The sequence below is a fragment of the Corvus hawaiiensis genome, chromosome 2 (genome assembly GCF_020740725.1).
Source record: "Corvus hawaiiensis isolate bCorHaw1 chromosome 2, bCorHaw1.pri.cur, whole genome shotgun sequence".
Taxonomy (NCBI): Eukaryota; Metazoa; Chordata; class Aves; order Passeriformes; family Corvidae; genus Corvus; species Corvus hawaiiensis.
In genome coordinates, this window is record NC_063214.1 from 23,934,958 (window position 1) to 23,955,233 (window position 20,276).

Here is a 20,276-nt window from a genome sequence, read left to right on the forward strand (position 1 = left end):
GTCTATGAATTCTAATGATACATTTGTAACACTATTTTAAGATTTATTCTAAGTTCATCAGTCAGTTCATTCTTACATTGTTTTGCTTTCATGTGCATATTGGCTGGGCCCTGAATAGTGTGCCTGAACAAAAGCAGAATTTCCTAGCATTTTGTAGTATGTGTTAGTTGCCTGCCGCCACTGATTTGATAGCCTAGCTCATGGCAAATGGAAGTAAGTGTTCTCCTATGTTAATCTGATATGTCAGTGGCATGTATTTTTGTTACATTCTGGTCATCTTCATAAGCTGTTAAGGTGTGCAATAGAAGCTTTTTTCTTTTAAAAATTTTATTTGTTAATATAATAGCACATGTTTGGGAGAATTACATCACTAAGAATTAGGCATGGATTTATCAAGTAGCACTTCTCTGGTACATGTGGGCGTTTTCCTAGAGTATTTTATGGTTCAAGAATTGAAGGTGGTCACTATTTGGACTTTATTTCTGATCTGAAAGGAGCTCTTAGGCAAGGTATTTGTTGTTCTAGCTTTAATAAAGGGGGTTAGACAGTAATAGGTTCAAACAAGTGGTCTTAGAGTAGCAGCCCTCCAAGAATGTGTTATCGCAAGACGTTATCCTTGTGGCATCAAGGAGCTGCTAAGGTTGTCATAGCAAATCTGCTAATGTATTTCAAACTTTACTTGTTAAAGCTTGCATTGTTTTGTAGGGATCCTTCATTTATGAGACTGTGGGTCCTCACAGATGAGAGAAAGGCAGATCTCTATCTTGTATCTTTATCATATATGTCTCTGTTATATACTGATTAATGTTGAAATGATTTTTGGAGCCAGATGTTGGATTCATGCTTCCGTGTCCAGACGTTTCAATGTTGACCTTAGTCATGTAACTGCCCTTTTCTTACTAAATGCAGTTCAAAGAAAATAAGAAATATTCTGTTGCAAACAGGATTGCCTGTACTCTGTGGTGTAATTTGCTTTTACTTGAGTTTATAATTTTACTTTTCAAATGAGCTTCTCTTCTTAAATATATTTTCATGTAAATAGTTGATATATTCTGCAATTTGTAATTACATCCAGTCAAACACCCATATTTTTATAACTGACAGTCACATTTTCCTACCTACCTCTAATTTCAGCAATTTATCTCTTAAGCATATAAGATGAATTAGTGCAAGGTAAACTATAGTTTTATTTAAGTTCTGGTATTTGACAGAATTTTCATTTTCTTTTCCTGTTTTACTCACCTCTCCCCAAGATTCCTGTTTCTTATAGGCATGGATCTGTGGAATGGATTATGAATATAATAGGCATCATAAAAGAACACAGATTATCGTGAAACATTTCCTGTAACTTGACAGAATTTAATACATGGGTGAGGCAATGTTTTAACGCCCTGAAAATGAATTGAGTCATAGTAGCATCAGATGATTTCAGCATTGTGATAATGACTGATAGTCATATTTCTCAGCAAGAAGACTGAATCAGTGTGAAAACTCAGTAGTCTTCTGAACTTATTAAAAGAAATGTTGAATTGCTGTGGAAGACTAAGAAAGAACTCCCATTTCTAGTAAGTCAGGGCTCATTATATGATATTGAAAAAGCTCTCTGCATTTTTTAAATTCAGGTGCCTTGGATATAGAATGTATATCTGCCCAGAGTAAAAGCATTTCAAGACATGTGTCCTCCAGTCCATGCATAATGCTTTGATACTGTACATCAAACCAATGAATTTAACTTAAATTACAGTTGCTCTACTGTTAACATCTATATAGTTGCATGGGTGGTTCTGCTCAGGAATGGAATAATATTTCTAAATTAAGATATATCTTTTGTTAAGTACAGATCAGAAATTTATTGTTGTATTTCAGATATTGAACAGACTTGTTTAACAATTTCATATTCTGATTTCAGTTATAATTTTCATAATATTGTCTTAAATTCAGTGGTTCTAAAGAAGTGCTACTTTTTAAACCTACCCTTTCTATAACAGCACTCTCTCAGCATCTAGCCTCAGCCTGCTTTCCTAAATACTTCCTTTTGTAGCTTGTATTACGGTCAGAAGAGCCATGAATTCCCTGCAAAATGGGAATGCGTTGTATTCTTTGTTAAGGCAACATTCGTTAAATCCACCAAAATAAAGCTTAATGAACAGCAAAAATATTTCCATAGAGAACATTTTGTTAGAGAAAAAAACACCTGCTAGAACTAATGAATCCTGAAAACTGCCAGGTTTTGTAGCTGAGATGTCCAGTGAGGCATTAACAGTCTTTGTTTATTGCCGAATTTTGTTTAGCAGTTAATCTATTTCATATACTGCTACACAAGTAATTTCAGATTTCAGCCAGAATTAATTTTTCCATTTATGGAGCAGGGAAAAAATGTTTCAAAGTATTTGAATAACTTTCTCTCACAATTCTTGGACATTTTACTGATGAACTCATAAATTTTTAGAGCTTTGAAGACTGGCTTTGTAGTTCTCAAAATTTCAAGGTCATGCTTTAAAATAATCCTGTTGAATATGTTGTGAGTTATAACAGTCTCACAAGTGGGCATAAATGCAGAGCAGAAAACTGGGTTTAAAGTAGAGGGAAACGAAATTATTTTAAAGTGTTGCTAATTTCTAGTTTTCAGTCTCAATACAAAAAATGTCCAGATGGTTACACAGGTCCCATACTTGTGTACCCCTCCAAATATTAAAAAACATTTTGTAAACGAATATGCATTTGCACTTTGGGGTTCCTTTTTTTTAACTAATACTTTTTTCCACACTGTTCTGAACAGCTGTTTTCAATGCTTATCTTGGCTATTGGGTTCAGATGAAACCCATTTAAAAAGAATAATTAAACAATTAAAGTACACCCATAGTATGGGTTTCCAGTGATTTAAATGCATAAAATCAGTGAAGTTAAGTTGGAGTGGTTTCCCTTGCCACTGGCAGAGCCTTTTCAGTAGTACAGCAAGCTTTGGATTTTATTTGGTACTGCTTTTCCTTTCTCTCTCTTTACAGAAGTCTGAGTGTAAGGGGAAATTTAATGATATCTTAGTGGTTCTGTTCAGGTGGTAGAATTCAAGGTGCCTGTTACGCTGATATATGCAGGAAATTCAGTCTCTCATCTGTAGTTATACATTTAGGTAAATGTATCTAAACAACAATAAGAATTTTACATAGAGTAATCCTATTTTCTAAAAGCTATGGTAAAAATAATTTTGATCAGTATATGGTGAGCCAAATTCTACCCATGGATGTCTTGCTGGAATGTCCCATGACAACTTCTCTCATGTTGCAATTCAGAGAGAATTGGTTTTAAGTAATTAAGAAGGGCAGAAATCCCTGACATCTGGTTTTAAGACAAAGGGAAAATCTTATTTCTGAAGAGGAATTCCCCAAACTAAACCAAACATCTCAACCTTGTTTTAATGGAAGCATTTATTATTTTGAACTCAATACAATTTAAAGAAAACAGATCACAAAGATTGGATACCGTGTAAAGCATTCGCTGACTATTTGACTTTTTCTTATTAATTTCAGATTAATCTCTAGAACATCTGTAATAATTGCTCTTTTATTCATTTGCAGATGCAGAGCCACGGTACTTGGTTTCAGTAAGACCAGCACGTGTTTCAAATAACAAGAAATCTTGTTCAGGTATTTTAATATTACTCCATCTCTTTCTTAAAATATTTGAAAGAAAACAGAACCTTTGACTGGGTTTCTCTGAAAAGGTATTTCTACCTGTATTCATCTGACTGGGATGCACGAATTCTATATGTGGAAAGGTAAAATGTAGGACACTAATTCCTAGTCAGTAATTAGTCACTCATATGGTGTTCAAAACATGAAGATGTACCTAAAGATTTTTTGCATAAATTTAGAACACTAATGATTAAAGACATTAAAGTTATTCTTCCCAAACTACAAGTAAGGATTCTTTCATCCATAGACATGTTAATGCTCTTTGTTTCTCATTGGAAAATGGTAGTGTGGGTGTGTCTGTCTGTCTGTCTCTATCTCTGTATCAATACTACTGCTAAGCTTGCTGATGGAAAGAGGGATATTTCCAGCTGAAACTATACACAGCAGAGTAGAAATCTGAATTTTATTCTGATCTGTTTCAAAGTCTTTCTATATGCCCTTAATCATGTCATTAATACTGTTAGTTCTGAATTCCTTACTTTAATAAGGAGACTTAATTCTGTACTTTAATATGGAGACTTCTTTCAGGATCACTGGACTGTTGCAAAAAATAAACTGATGACCTGTCCTGGAAGCACTCAAGGTCAGGTCAGACAGGGCTCTGAGAAACCTGATCCAGTTGAAGATGTCCCTGCTCATGGCAGGGGACTTGGACTAGATGGTCTTTAAAGGTCCCTTCCAACAAAAATTATTCTATGATCATTATATGATATTTTTTTCCTAGTTATGCTTGGGATTAATTTTTTCTTGCTCTTGGCCAAGTATAGCACAGTATGTCTGGAAAGATTTTGGAAAGTGATTTACCTTTCAAATGCAACATATATATGTTGCTTGTTAATGTGTGTTTTGTAGCAACATATTCATCATCAACAAAGTAAAAACCAACATGGTTAACATTTCTAAATGTACACACATATATTGATATTGTCACTGGGGCTTTTTAAGTGAAGAAATAATTGGTTTCAAGAGGCATGAGAAGAAAGTTAGTCAAATCTGTAATTTATAAACTTCCAAGAAATGTTGGTCACCTGTACATTTTGAGAAGGTAAAGATCCTTTAGATTTTTGAAGTATGTAATATGATGTAAATAATATATCAATTTTCTATAGTTAATCATCTTTCAAACACCAGAGATTCTCCTTGGGCCTGTAGCAGTCTGTAAACTACAGGCTCAAAAGAGTTTCTCTAGATCATTTGTTCCTTTCCACCTATTAACTTTTAAACTTTCTTTAAAATAAGTTCTTTCTCCACACAAGAATTGTACTTCTCTATACAGAGCATAGCTGAAGTTCAGTATCATGCAAAAGCTGATTTCCATATAGTAGGTAATCAAAAGAGAAAAATCCTGCAGATAGAGACACTGACTCAGATCTGCCTACAGTTAAAAGCAAAATAACTTTTGTAGGTTTTATTTTACTCTTAAGAATGCTCTAGAAAATATTTATTATGTGTGGACATATTTGCAGTGTTACTGAGAAAACTGCCAAGAAGTTACTATTTTTGTTACATCCATGGAGACTGTCTAATGTCCTGGACTCTCTCATGTCTTCTGTGATGTAGTCCAAGATAGCCAGACGTTTTAATTTAATCTACCTATAGCTTATTCTTATAGTAAGCATATCTAAACCACCAAATATTCATTTTCAAAAATTAGGTTTAACTGGAACATTAGGTTGAAAAAGTGACCATGGACACTTCTCTGCCGTTTTTGTAAATCATATCTTAGAAATAGTGACCATGAAAAATAGAGAACTCTTGTACCTCTCCCTTCAAGCTAACAAGAGAACTAGATCTTCATTTATTTAATTATCCAATCGCAAAAACTTTCCTCTACATAATGCAGGAGAGAGAAATTAACTTTATATGTTTCTTATGTAGGTCGGAACAAGACACAAAAGCCTCTGCAGCTGGTAGTTGGCACTCTCACCCCAACCTCTGTATTTCTCTCTTGGGGCATCCTAGTCAACCCTCAACATGACTGGACAGCAACAAGTAACTGTGCTAGCGACAGGTAACAAAACAGAAAAAGATGGGGTGCAGCTCTCTGCTGTAATTAAGATAAATTTTACAGTGGAAATTAAAATGTTGTAAACAATAGCTCTGAATGTGAAGTAAGTTTTCTCATTTGCTCACATTAGTGCTTTGCAAATCTACTTGACAGCAGTTTAGTCAGATGTCTACATGCTGAATTACAAATCTTGCTATTTACACTAGATCCTTTGTTCTTAAACCAATGGCCTTGGCTCTACCTTAATTTCTTATCTTATAAATTGAAACTTTGTTAAATCACAGGAAATATTTTACTTTAGAGCTGACTGAACAAGAGTAAAAGAAGTCTTTTGTTGTGCTGAGGTGGGGGAATGATGCCTTGTTTTAACACCATTTGATTTTTGTTTCCTCTATTTTGTCTTATCACCAAAACTGCTTTCCTGCTATTGATACAGTACAGCTTTCATAAATTTTCTGTTGTAAGTAAAAGAGGATCTCTTCTATGTCAATATTTTTGGCATTTACTGGGTGGCACAGTAGGTGGGAAACTCAGGAAGACTCACCAAGTAGAAGTTTCAAGAGAAGTCATCGTGCAGAGGAGCTTCTCAATTAAGTGCACTATCATTATTTATTCAGCCCTTAGCAGATGAATAAAATTGTTTGAATTGTTACTATAGACGTTTTCCCTACTTTGTCTTTTTGTGTTCTCTTCATATTCTTCCTCAACAACAGAAGAATTTTTTTTACCTTCATTTACATTGTGTGAAGCTCTATTCTAGTCAGCAGTGTTTTGTAAAACTAAAAAGAAGCATTGTGCACCCATGGGATGCATCTACATCTGTTTTGCAACTGTTACCTTTTGGGTTTTAAATGTGCGGGGGTTTTTTTCATTATTATTTTTGCATATTGCATTATAGAACATTTGCTTTACCTATCTAGTATTGTCCAATATGTAGCTGTCTAATTTAGAATTGAATTTTCTTACTTTGGTATTCATAAGAAAACTCTAGCTGACATGATTAAACTGGATGCCAAACATAGGTTATGTTAAAAAAACATCTCATGTAGTCAGGAGGACCTTTCCATACCTTACAAAAGTTTCATACTTCACGAAAGGACTAATTCTTTTCAAGCATCAGAAATTTCTCATGAAAAAAATTTGGATCTTCATCACCAACCAGAATTTCAAACACTATTGAAAAAATGTTAATGTTTGTTAGGAAACAGTTATGGAATGTTAGTAAATGTCCAAAGATGAAATTTGATCAGATTTTTCTTCAGTAGAAATAAAAGTTGGTTTAGGCTTAGATTTTGCTCTTTCAATCAAGAAAGAAGCAAATATTTTCCTACTGTGAGAAACTGAAGAAATGAGCTGATCTTGGACAAGCTTATAAAGTGTTCTGACATAGTGATTTTAGCACCATTTTTACCAAGGAATTTATCTTTATGTGATGTGTCAGCACCAGTGTTGCAGCGCCCATTGTACAGTGGGAAGGAAGAACACTTCAGGAGAAGCCTATATCCTGTATTAATCCACCTGGAAATTCAAGGCAAGTGGTATCCACCACCATGCCTTCATCAATTCTGTGTTTTCTCCTCAGTAGCTGAATTTTCTTGCTGGATATTCATTGACTCAAAGTTTGAACAAAGTTTTTAACATAGTTTTTGAGTTAGGGCAGTGTGCTACTTGTGTCTTGCTATGTCTAGAATATATTCTGATGTATTCCTCTCAGGAATTACTTTTAATGTGCACTCTGTTTTAGTGAAATATTGTCAGACAGGAGAAGCTAGTTTAAAAATATTTAAATCAAATTACAAGTGATCTTATCAAAGTATGGTTATATACCTATAAGCAGATTTCTGTTTTGCAATCAAGCATAACAATGAAGTTAATGAAGAAAGAAAAAAGTCACTTTAGTGGTGCTCTTATTTATTTTACCTTTACTGGACCAAACTGCTTGTGATTTGTATAAATGATGAGAACAGTTGTCCACATGACCCTCTTGTGTATATCTAGAATTCTAAGAGAGATTAGATCCATATATACTTCTAGCCAGTGTGTAGAAGAAAAACTATTAATTTATGATAATCATTTGAATGACTGTTGATAACGTGCAATAAGAAAAAAATAGGAAGTAGCCCATTCTTAGCAAGTTAGCATTGTAATAAAAGTAGAAGAGTTAGAGTACGTAACAGATTCACCAACATTTCAATCTGTTTCAGGGGCAGTCTGCCTGACTTGATCCTTTTTCATCTGGCACATTCTCCTTACGGTGACATGCTGCAATTACTGTTAATCATCCTCGAGACTGCTGTTAGTGGCTAACCTCTAATCTTTGTCATTGGCAGTTCATAGCAGTCGTGACCTCTTAACTCAGTTCTGTCAGTAAATATCCCACCAAGATTTAAATTTGTCACTCTATATGACCTGAAACAGAGTCACTGTTCTTGGCCTCTGATTTTACCATCTCCATGTGGATGTTAGGCTTTTGTACAAATGTTGCATAATAAAAGTTATTTCAATCTGTTACTGAGTCAGAAAATAGAATCCACATGGGATAGCTCAGTTCTGCTGGCCAAGATTTCTCTAGTGCAAGTTTGACCTCTGTGGGATATTCCTTAGAAAATCTGGTTCTGTGAGAAAACGAGTTTGGAATAAGAGGCGCCATGTTCTCAAAGAGCATTACTATCTTTTGCTGCTTCCATGAAGTTATTGCTTGCTTCTTGAGGGCACATAGCAGTCTTCTGTACACATGAAGTTTTTAAGAAGCTCCAATGAAAAATATTTACTTATTTACTTGTGATGTTTTTCAACAAAACATTCTTTTGGTTAAACTCTCTAGAGCTTAAGAGCATAAGGCAATAGAATGCTACATATTTCCTTCAAGATAACCCCAAATGCTAATCCCTTGTTGAAGCAAAGGTATTCACTGCCATTTTTGTGGCCCAAAAAGGAAAGCTGAAATTTTGAAGCATTCTTGAAGTGACCATTATCTCTCATCAGACCCTTAGCACTAGAATGAAAAAACAAAAATATCTAAATCAAAAAACTCAATTGATTAGTTTTATGTAACTGTTGAAAACTACACAACACCAGAAAGCGCAGTTGGTGGAACCTTTCTCAGCATCCTCTTTTCTAACGCCAGTTGGAGGTAGTTGATGAGGGAAGATGGCAAAGTCATGATATCCTGCTGCACAGCCATGTTCAATTCTTTTTATTATTTCTAAGAGAGTAGAAAGGTTTGTTTCCTCTCTGCCTATTTGTGTTCAAACAAGTATTAGTGGACAGAGCTGTCAGAAGAAAAGCACTGGGGCTACATTTACTCTCCATCTAAGTCTGGAAAAGACAGAATACTCTGTAGATTTTTTTCTTTGTATTTGCTTTGATTAGAACATCTCTGTAGTTGGGGTTCAAAAAATGTGGACTTTGACCTTAGTTCTTTAGGAAGGAAAGTCAGGGGATGGAACAAACCCCATTATTTTCTGTGTTAGATGAAAGCAGGGTTTATAGATACAGTAAAATATAATATTCTATGGAGTGGGTTGTATAGAAAAACAAACACACTTTCACATACATGCAAAATAGAAATTTAAAACCTGAAGGTATGTCTTTTTAAAGTTAAAAACTGGGAAATTCACATTGGCGTTGTTTAAATTGGCTCGCCTGTGATTTAAATGTTCTAGTGTCATAGCTGCAAGTAGCACAGATTTTGTGGTTTATTTCATTTTTATCTGATGCTTTAAAAAAAAAGTAAGAAAAACCGTTAGGGAAAACCAGAGGAGAGTCCATACTTAGTCTTTATGTTGTATAGTCCATAGAAGTAGGGTTTTTAAAGCCCTAAATTCAGAAAGATATGTGCCTATCTCCTCCTGTGCCTATTTAAAAACTTTTGTCACTATGCAGCTCCTAACTAAGTCATACTTTGTGTTGCAAGTGACATACAAAATGTATTTTAAACTTAGCAAAATTTCTTAAAGGAAAACATACAGCAGCAAATACACATCTTGGGTTTGAGATGCTTTTGAGTTGATGCTGCAGGAGTATATGCTAAAAGCTTGTTTAAACTGGAGTGATTTTTTGCTGTTCAGCCTCACACTCTTCAGAGCCTCTTACTCTTCATTTCTGTCATTCTACTAAAAGTTTTAAGTAAAAGAAGTGAATGTTAGTGATCATGTAAAAGTGAAAACTAAATTAGAAAATGCTTTGCAAACTTAACCGGTAACCATCACTGGTGTCATTCTTTCCATTTTTTATATATGTCAGTGTTTACTTTAAAGTAAACTTAGCAGTAAAAAAGGAAACAATATAATCAACTTCATGTGTTAACTTGCGCAACACTCAGTGTCTGAAAAATCATAGTTCAAGCCATTTCTTGTATTACTTTCTAACGTTAGATGGATGCTGGGCTTTTAATGAAGTCTAACTATAAATAAATAAATATCTGGTAGGCTAATGGTCTCTTTTAAAAAATTCCCATTAGATTTCTATGAACAAAAAAGAAAAGAGCTTCATAATCTTTTGTCTCTGGTGACATGAATTCTCAGAGCTGGAATGTTCGTATATCTCCAAGGCTTAATTGTTTGTTTGGTGTTACGTGTTACTGAAATAGTCATGATTAAATTGTTTGGAGTTTTGGTTGGGACCCGGTTCCAAATAAACCCATGATATTTATACAAACTGACCTAGTCTTGAAATCTCATAAAACCATCTGCCTTATAAGATTTCCAGTATCTAACTGTTTGTGTCTGAATATTTGACTGTGCGGGCACGTTCTGGGAACCTGGCTGAAATGAGATTTGGTTAAAAGATGGAAAAATGGCACTAGAATTCTTGGCAAAACAGTATCATTCACACTGATAGATGAAAACTTAATGTCTTGCCTATCCATCCTAGAATTTTACTTCTTTTAACAGTGAATAAGATCTGCTTAATCTCAAAAGCAAAAACCCTGTGTGCTGCTTCTTTAAAGTGCTTATGTATTTTGATTTCTTGTGCAAAGAAAAGGCTGTCTCTAAACTGAGAACTGCCTTGCATTGTAGAGTTTTAAAAAAACAAACTATGTAAGCTGAACATAGAAGAGAAACAACCTTCTGTGTCAGGCTGAGAGTCTTGTACATTGACTTTGCAGATACAGTAATCACTACAGCGGTTGGCCTATGGAGTAATCTCATGCCCTTGTGGCTTCCTTTAAATGATGAAATTGGTTTTACTTATTTTATTTCTGCCATTACATTTTGTGTACATCTTATGTGGAGGCAAGCAAAGTCAAAATATCATAAAAGATACAGAGTTTCAAGAAAGCAACTAAACATTCGATGATGTTGCCCAAATGCATGTGGAGAGAGGCTGTCTTGATGAATGTGGGCTCTTTATTCCTCTGCTGCGGTGGGTTTTGCTTTTTTTTTCTCATTATTACCGCACTTAATTCTGAGTGCAACAATACCCCTCACCTGCCCATGACACCTTTTGTTTTAAATTGTTGCAGTTTATTATCCTTTCAGCTGTCTAGTAAAAAGGGAGGAGGTAAAATTTCTCTACAGTCCCCAGGGGGGCCTAATTGGTGGTATCTTCAAATGAGTGCCTGTTAGGGCGAGAGAGGGAGGTACTAACTTTAATGGGGTTTAACAGAAGAGCTCTAGTGTTTTATATAGAAAAGAAACAGAGTGAGCCCTGAAATCATTTGATTAGCATTTGTTGTAGATAGAAATACAAGAGATGTCAATAAACATTGTTCTGATAAAATCTCCCCCACCAAAACACATAACAAATAATTAATCAAAATTAAATATTAAATTAAGTTAAATATTGTTAGCTCTTTATACCTGCTGAGAATCTAGATTAAAATAAATTCTCACCAAGTGTGACTGGGTGTGCCGTGTCCTTGCTGAAACATCAAACCAGTATTCACAGGTGGGAATAGCATTCCTAGGACTGTTCCACAGTGTATTACTTGGATATTATCTGTTAGGGCCCTGTGGTGTGCAATCAGTTTTTCCTGTTCCTACATCACAGAGATAATGGGAAGTGTTTTATTTGAGAAACATGTAGTGTAGCTTTCCTTTCTATGTGAATGTGACAGCGCTCTATTTCAGCCTGCCTTCTGTCATTCTGGGGGGAATCTATGAAGATGTTTTGCTGAGTGTTTCCAGTTCAGCCAGCTGCACTCATTTTGTGCATGTATGTCACTGCCACAAGGGGATTGATAGATGTGAGTGGTGACTGGATCTTACTGCTTTCTCATGTCTTCAATTATATGTGTTGACTTTTTGATATTATATTTTTGATGAAAGAAAGTTTTGAAAAAGGGAGAAATTAAAATTACAACAAAATTCAATCGCTACAGTGTTCTCAGGCAGACACAGAAATTGCATTTTTTTTGGCAGTTTGTTGGTCTGGTTTAACAATGAGTTGTTGTTCTTTGATGACAAAACTTGGCATTTCTGAATTTTTACTCTATAAACAAATGATTGCATTTACCCAAAAGCACATGTAGATATTTAGATATTTTTAATAGTCAAATTATTGTGACCTGCAAATTGTTAAATGGAACTTCATTTTTATTGCTTTTTATTGAAATGGTTGAGGAAATTCTGTCATCGCAGTCAGTGTTTTTAGTACTCGCGATGGCAAGTTTCCACTGAAATAATTATACCCTTGGTGAAGTTTTTATAGGCTTGGAAACCTTGGAGTTGAGAGCACATTTCTTCTATGCTGTGTGTTTCTCTTTCTAATGGCATAGTTTGGCACAATTATGAAAATCTTCTTTTCAGATTTTATAATAGTCTTGAATTTAAGTGAAAGATGGAGAGGGAGTTTGTTGTGCAAGTGTTCTTGGTATTTTAATTCATGTTAGAGTGAAGGAAATTTCAGGTGTGGAACCAGCATTAAAAAGTAGAACATTTTCGCAGCTAGAAGCAAGTGGGAACAGCCACTTAAAAGTCTGTTCATTATCAACAAGTTTTTAGTGGTTTTTTTCTCCTCATTTCTGATGCAGGTGTTCTTTCAGATTGTTCAATAACTGAACTGATTCAGTTTACTCTTTTTTCCATCACATACAATCACTTTATTTCTATCCTATTGGACTAAAACAAGTAGGAAAAGGTAAGGATGAAGATGAAAACAAATGAAAATTCCTCTTTCAGGCAAGGGAAGAAGGTGACTATTTCCACTTAAATTCACATTTGATATCTATACTTATTCCAAATCCCGTCCCAAAAGACTGTATGGGGCCCAGTAAGAGGAATTTGTGTTGAAGATTGAATTTGTTTATTAAGGTTACATTTTTTGCAAGTCAGTGACAGGGAGTTCAAGTAAGCTTTTCCTGTTGGTTAATTTCTATGTGACTACACACAAATGGATTAAGAGGATAAAGTAGAAGAAATTTTCCTTCTTTTAATGTTGCCAATAACTGATTTTTCTGAAATGTTCTTTGTCAGTTTGACTGAGAGTTAGGTCTATTATTTGACATTTGATCAGATCACAGCCCACAGAAGTAAGGAGCCAGATTATTCCTTGGTAGTCCTGGAACCGAGAGAGGATATTCACTACTTGTCTTTCTTTTTAATTCCTGTTTTTTTTCCTTTCCTTTTCAAAGTAGTACAGTTAATTAAGTTATTTGAGCCAACATAAATACTGATTTTGTAACCTGGTGAAGTACCCAAATGAATGGAATTGTAGCAACTAAACCAGGAGAATCTATCTTTTCGGTGCCAAGAAAACAAATTTGACAGTTATAAGATAAACTATGTAAACAAAGTGAACCATTATGTATGGAAACATTTTCCATGAGTGACGCTTGCCTTGTCTTAGGTTGTGTTTTAGTAATGAGGTAGGAATTTCTGTGTACTCAACAGTCAGGTTTCATGTAAACTTCTGAAAGTGCTCTTCTGTAACTTTGGCAAAAGCAACTTTATACATTCACTGTATTAGATTTGGTCCACTAAGTAGTTTTAGAATGGACTTTTGAAGCCTTTTCAGTTGTTTAAGAACCTTTTTTTGGTTGGTTTGGGTTTTTTTAAGTTCTCTTCCTTTGTCTCTATATGTTTGTCTATATAATACCTGTAATAAATCTCACAACCTTGATTTGCAAGCTTTAAGTTGTTCTATTTAAGTGTGGCAAAATACAATTGGACTGAATTAATCCATTTTCAGATGATGTAAATGTGAGATAGATATGGACAATGGATATGAATTATTTATGTGTAACAATTTTCAGTAATACTTGGATTAAAAAGTTGCCAAATCTCTCTGAGATTTGCTTTTCCAAAAAGAGAAACCTCCACTCCGTTCTGGAGTGATTCAGCACATATATTGAAAATGAGACTACAGTCAGCAGGGGAGTTCTTGTGTTGAAGCTCTCACCATTTCCACTGCCTTGTTTTTGATTGGTTAGCATTGCAGTCATACTTTTTCAGGGTGGTGCTCCTTGACAGAATTGGGCAATTTCTGTAGAAATGTTTTTGATTTCATAATCTGTTAGTATTCATCACATTATTGATTTAAACTGCTGAAAGTAATGTCTTGGGGTTTTTTTTTTGTTTGAAGTGTGGGCAATACTTAATGGGATTTCTGAATGAGGAATGTGTTATACAAACAATGACTGTTACTGGCCTTCCCTGGAGAAAGCTTTTGGACTAGGTTTGATGGGAACACCTTTCACTGGATGCAAATGGAAGATTTTGAGAAATCAGTTGAGGCTTCTTGACTAGCAGACTTATGATTCAATTGACTAGTTCTGGCATATGTCAGAATCACAGGAACTGCTTGGAAAATGAGCTTGCACTTTGTGGGTAGAACCTCACACACACGGGTGTTTGTGAATGTCCTTTTGCTCTTTGAATGATACTCCTAATGATGGGGTACATATATGTGGAATAAATGCTGGCTTTTTGATATTTGGTGACCATAAAGAGGCAGAAAGAACAAGAACAATATAACATTATTATTATTATTATTATTATTATTATTATTATTATTATTATTATTATAGTTACTATTATTTCCCCACAAAAATGGTTATCATGAGTTCCTTTGTGTAGATCTATTTTTTTCCCCGAGCAGGTTCTATACAGTTCGCTACAGAGAAAAAGGTAAAGACAAGAAATGGGTGTTTCAGCTCTGCCCAGCTACAGAGACAGTGATTGACAATCTGAAGCCAAACACACCTTATGAATTTGGAGTTAAAGACAATGTAGAGGATAGTATTTGGAGCAAGACTTTGAATCATAAGACAGTTCTCTCCAGTAAGTATTTGACAATAATTAATCAAATAGCTGCTGATTTTGACTGTATTTTTTCCTCTATTATGGTATTACTTAGAGTAAGCTGTTGATCAGGTTTTTATTGTTTAAATGCCATCCATTATGCTCCTAAAAAATTCTTTTAGGAATTTCTGAAACTAGAAATATTTTGTTTTTGAAAACCTGCCATCTAGTCTTCCGAAAGTTGTTCTCTTGTCATTGCAAATAGAGGATCTGATGCAGGTTGGTAGGACTCTAATGGTGTTTAGTACAGATACACGTTAAGGGTTGAGTATGTAAATTTTTACTTCTGACTGGATTCTAAGCTTTTACCTTAGGCCATGAATAATAAGATGATCAACTAATGAACTAATGCATCAACCATCGTCCACCTAATCCATTTACTTTCTTCCGTCAACTAATATGAGTGATGGAAATTATTGGAGTTGTTGGAATCTCCTTTTATAACTGGATTTACATTGAAGCTGGTCTTCAAGCTAGAGAGGGCCTGTCCTACCTCAATGGGCCCTTTATGACTCCACTCAAAAGTTGAATTTGAAGCTTATTTTCAATCAAGGTATTATAAGGATTATGTCTGAAGCATGCAGTGTTGTGTATGCTTTTGTTTGTGTTTTCATGGAGGCAGTGTATTACATCTGTCTGTCTCTCAGTCATATTGTAAGGTTCCTCTCTAAAGTCCCAAGACAATGCAGGAAAAGTGAGGTCAAATTAACCCTTGTAAAAACATGCACTGCTGAAAGAATCACTCGTACCTGTAGAGGAAATAAGCATCAGCAGAGTTTTCCTCCTTTTAATGAAAGGAAGAGAGGACTTAACAGAGATTATCCAATTTGTTTTGTTTTCCTCAAACATTTGCATGAAGATATTTCTGAACATGATGGTCAGAAGATGCTGCAAACTCCTATGATTACAGTTTTTAGCTTGATTCAAAACATAAAGAATGGGAATTCTCATTAGAGAGCCTTATTCCTATGAGATTTTAAGCTGAAATTTAATTTGGCCTTCTGTTTCAGCTTGTAGGTGAGTTACAGAGCTTAATATACTTGTGTAAAAGGGAGGAGAGCAGTATGGTGGCTTGTAACACTGAAAAAACCTTCATACTCCCTAATAAAGAGCTTTGCTGGCCTTCATTATAAAGTACAAAGCTGTAACTTAGAAGCACCTGCCCAGTGTCCATAGAGCTGTTTTAGCAGTCCAGAATAATGCCACTGCTATACCATGAGCTTAAAGAGGATAATGGTGGTAACCTTTTCCCATACCTGATTCACAAAAAGCTCTGCTTCACAGCCTTAAAGATGTATTACCCAGGGGCTGATTTTTATTACATTTCAAACATCTTAAAGTCATCTTTAGAGCAAGTGCTGAAATAGAGTTCAACACTTAGAATAAGAGGGAATGAAGAGTGCAAAATGTTAGTAGTTTGTTAATGTGTTCAAGACTGATAAAAACATCCACAAACATCAATAAATTTTTTCTTTGTATGTAATATGTTTCTAAATGGTGTTTCTTACAGACATTTTACATTTCTAATAGGCCAGGAGCATCATTCTTGTAAGTTTGTGGAGACCCACTGACTTTGGTTGAAAGATTCTTTCTTGTAAGAGTTCATATTCTATTTACATAAGATTTCTTTTGTCTAGACTGTAGACTTGTGTGTTCAGTGAACGTTGGTGCAGCAACTAAATCCAGGGAGCTTGTGACTACCCTGCACGTCTGCATTCTGGTCTATTGATAAAGTATCTTCTAATCAGAAAACTGTCAGCACTTTCAGATTCAAGCCTTTCATATTTTTAGTATATAGCAGGTAGATACAGAAAATGTGGGGGGTAAACAGAGAGTGTATATTTATAATAAATGTATAACCAGGTGCCTATATAGTTTATCAATCAACACAAACAGACACTTCTTTTCTGTTCTAATTTCCTGTCTTATATCAACTCAATTTCTTCCCATATAGGGGAAGCATCTCAACAGAAACCAAACATCCTTCACCATAAATGTTCTTTTTCCCACTGAAGAATATATAAATTACTAGAAACTGAAAGTTCGTTTGAATGTTCCTGGATTTGCTGAATCCACAGGCCAAATTTTTGTTATATACTAAACATGTTGGGAGGGGCTGGGAGGAGAATCTGCTTTTAATTCATGATTTGAGAACACATGAAAGGCATGGCAAATGTTCAGCATTTATTTAACTGATTTTTGTCAGAAGAGATGAAAGTAGCTTATTTCTGACCATCTTACCATGATTTTGTCATGAAGTCAGTGTGAAACTTCTGTGAAACTTAGTTTTCCATTGAATTTAGGCCAACAGTAAGTCCTGTTCCTTAGAAGAATCAAGCACTTTGAAAGATTTTTTCCCAAATGAAATGTATCTCAATTGATATTTTTTAGAGTTGAAATTATTTTTCTACTTCTCATCTGTTTTGGATGGAATTTGAAAAAAATATGATAACATGTAACTTGGCTCTTGTTTGCACACCCATCGTTGCAAAGGCAGCAGAAAAGTGTAGATAGGTGGAAGATACAGAGAAAGTTTGAAGCATCATGCTAGAATCAAATAGGTGCTGAACAGAACCGTTTCTTGACTTACTTAGCAGCTACATCACAAGAAACTTCTACTACTTAGAAACTCAGAGGAAAACCTAAGAGAAAAAAATTGGAGTTTAAATCTGTGGGTTACTTTGTTCATAGATTGAAATAAACAAAACCATAAACAAAACAAGAAGAGTACATTTCATTTCCTTGCTGTCAAAATGTGAAGAGAAGGCCTTGCATCTGCATCTGTTAATGGATCTGAAGACACAGGACAAAAACGTTTTTCCATGATGTGTTTTTATACAGGCTTTGAATTAAGCCTCCTAACTTTCCTAGCTGCCAGAAAAAAAAAGGTGAATAAACTTGGTTTGCTTTGCTTTGGACAAAACAAAAAAATAATTATGTGTACTTATTTATCTTTCTGTCAAAACAGGTAAAAAAGTAAATGGGCAACTCCAGAATATGTACAAGTTGGTACCCAATTCCCAAACACAGGTATGCAAAACAGTCTCTTTTTTTTATACTTGATTTGTATTTCATATGATCAAATTTTTTATTCTCTGTTTCACTAAAGTGAGAAAGACATTATCAAGGCCACAAATTGCCAATATAGAAAACAATCTGTTAAATGCACTGTATGGAAAAATGTTTAAATGTGTGGATGGACAAAATAACTGAGAACTGCAACTAAGATGATTACATACACTTGTTCCAATCTATCAAAGATGAATTTGATGGTTTCCATGTGTAGATTCCAAACTTAAAATTGCCTTATTCCTTTGTAGTAGTCAGGTTTGTTAACCTGTGATATTTGTTGTGATCAGTTAACCTTGGGATAACTTGGTGGTATGATTTTATAGAGTCATTTTGTATATACTCAGGTCTTCTAAATTAGTCATCCCATTGAATTCACTGATAGTTCCCATATATGAGGCAAGTGTTTGCAGAACCAGAGGACACCAGAAAGGGCAATTTAATCAAGTTTGCTAGGCTGTCCATTAAATTCTTTTATGTGACACGGTAGAATTTTTACCGTTTTGTCAAAAAATTGATGATTTTTATAAATAGATAATTAATTTTTTTTACCTCACCTGACTTTTTTTCATAAACACAAACAAGCATGGATGGATTTCATTTGATTTTGGATTCATGTACACAGATACTTTTTTCTTCCACGAGCTGAAGCAGAAATGAAGGCTCTCTAGACTGAACCAGCTAGTGAGTTTTAATACAGTGAAAAATAGACATTTTAGTCATAACTTCTAAGCATTACCAGTTCTAGTATGATATTAAATTGGTTTCTTTGTATTTCCTTTTCTTGTTTTTTCATCAAAGTGCAAGTTTCAGCATCTAATATTCTGGAGGATTTTTTTTGTTCTGCTTCTTTTTAAGTTACTATCCCTGTGGTAGACTATAGGATAACTTCCCAAGAAAAATTGTAGAAATTCTTCTTACTTTAGAGATTTTAAAGGGTTAACTCATGAGTGTCAATTATTACAAGAGAATAACCCATTCTTCACAATTCTCTTCTGTCTCAGATTTTCCAAGTGTTTTCATGGTAGGAAATGGTAATGTATGGTTTCTCATTGTTTGTTTTTCATATTTCAGAATATTATAAATGGTCTGTAATTATCAGACCTTGAATTCCTTCAGGAATCAAACCATAATTCATGAAATAAATTTTCTTCTATGAATAATTAGGTATGCGTAGAATCATAGAATCATTAAGATTGGAAAAGACCTTTAAGTTCCTCCAGTCCAGCTGCTAACCCAGCACCACCACCATGTTTGTCATCAAATCATGTCCTCAAGTGCCATATCTACACTTCTTTTGACACTTCCAGGCATGATGACTCCACCACTTCCCTAGGCAGTGATTTCAAATGCTTGACACCCCTTTCTGTGAAAACGGGTTTTCCTAATATCTGATCTGAACCTCCCCAGTGCAACTTGAGGCCATTTCCATTCATTTAGGGCAGTAATACTTCAATTATTGCATCATATATAGAGTTAGATCAGTATAATGCCTAGGTTATAGGAAAGATAATTATGCCTTGCATTCAAGAGAAAATGCTTTATTTGTGAGTAATATGAATCCAGTTGGTTAGATATCCAGGAGGGTGCTCATCTCATTATGTTGATGAAGCCAACTTTACTGTTCTTTGCCTTGGTCCCATAAGTGTCTTTAAAGTTACACAGGACTGCCCAAGATCAGGTAATTCATCCTGGGATATGGAGTGCAAGCTGAGTTCCTTTGCTCTTCTCAGCAAACGCTCTGTGCCAGAACCCTGACTGTTATGCTGCTTCTGTGGAAGTAGGGATTCTATTTATGTGGGAGAAGTTCTGAGAAAGTGAGTGAAAACAGTTTTGCAAATATTTGCACAGCACAAGTATGAAAGGAGGACTAGAGCCAACATCTAGTCTTTTTTGTGATCTTCACAGGGCTTAGCTCCAGAGCAGTACTGCTTTATCACCCTCCACAGAAATATCATGAAAGCATTCCATAGATTATTCTAAAAATTCTCTTATCATTCTCACTTCAGTGGTGCAAAAAGCCAAAAAGCAGATAGTTCCCATTGTTCTTTCAGTTTCCACAGCGCTAGGTGGGGTATGTTTCAGTGGCGCAATCAGATCATCGACGCAAAGCAAGAATGAGCGTTATTTAGGCCAAGTTTGTTTATGCTGTATTTTGCTCCAAAGACGCAACTGACTCATATCAACATGGTCCTAACTCTTCTCTGTAAAGACATTTTTAAAGGCTGTTTATTAAAACAATGTTACCAGCCCATCTAGTCA

The 20,276-nt window shown here is 34.9% G+C and overlaps 1 protein-coding gene across 42 annotated transcripts in view; it reads left to right on the forward strand.

Moving 5' to 3' along the window:
* The window catches only part of LOC125321263 (ABI family member 3 binding protein), a 140,839-nt gene that overhangs the window by 26,505 nt on the left and 94,058 nt on the right, over positions 1-20,276 (forward strand). For all 42 annotated transcript variants that reach the window (XM_048293820.1, XM_048293841.1, XM_048293834.1 and 39 more), the window contains exons 3-6: positions 3,576-3,644; positions 5,571-5,703; positions 14,743-14,924; positions 17,914-17,975. In XM_048293820.1, coding sequence (XP_048149777.1) covers positions 3,576-3,644; positions 5,571-5,703; positions 14,743-14,924; positions 17,914-17,975 — 446 coding nt within the window. The remainder of the gene's footprint in view (positions 1-3,575; positions 3,645-5,570; positions 5,704-14,742; positions 14,925-17,913; positions 17,976-20,276) is intronic.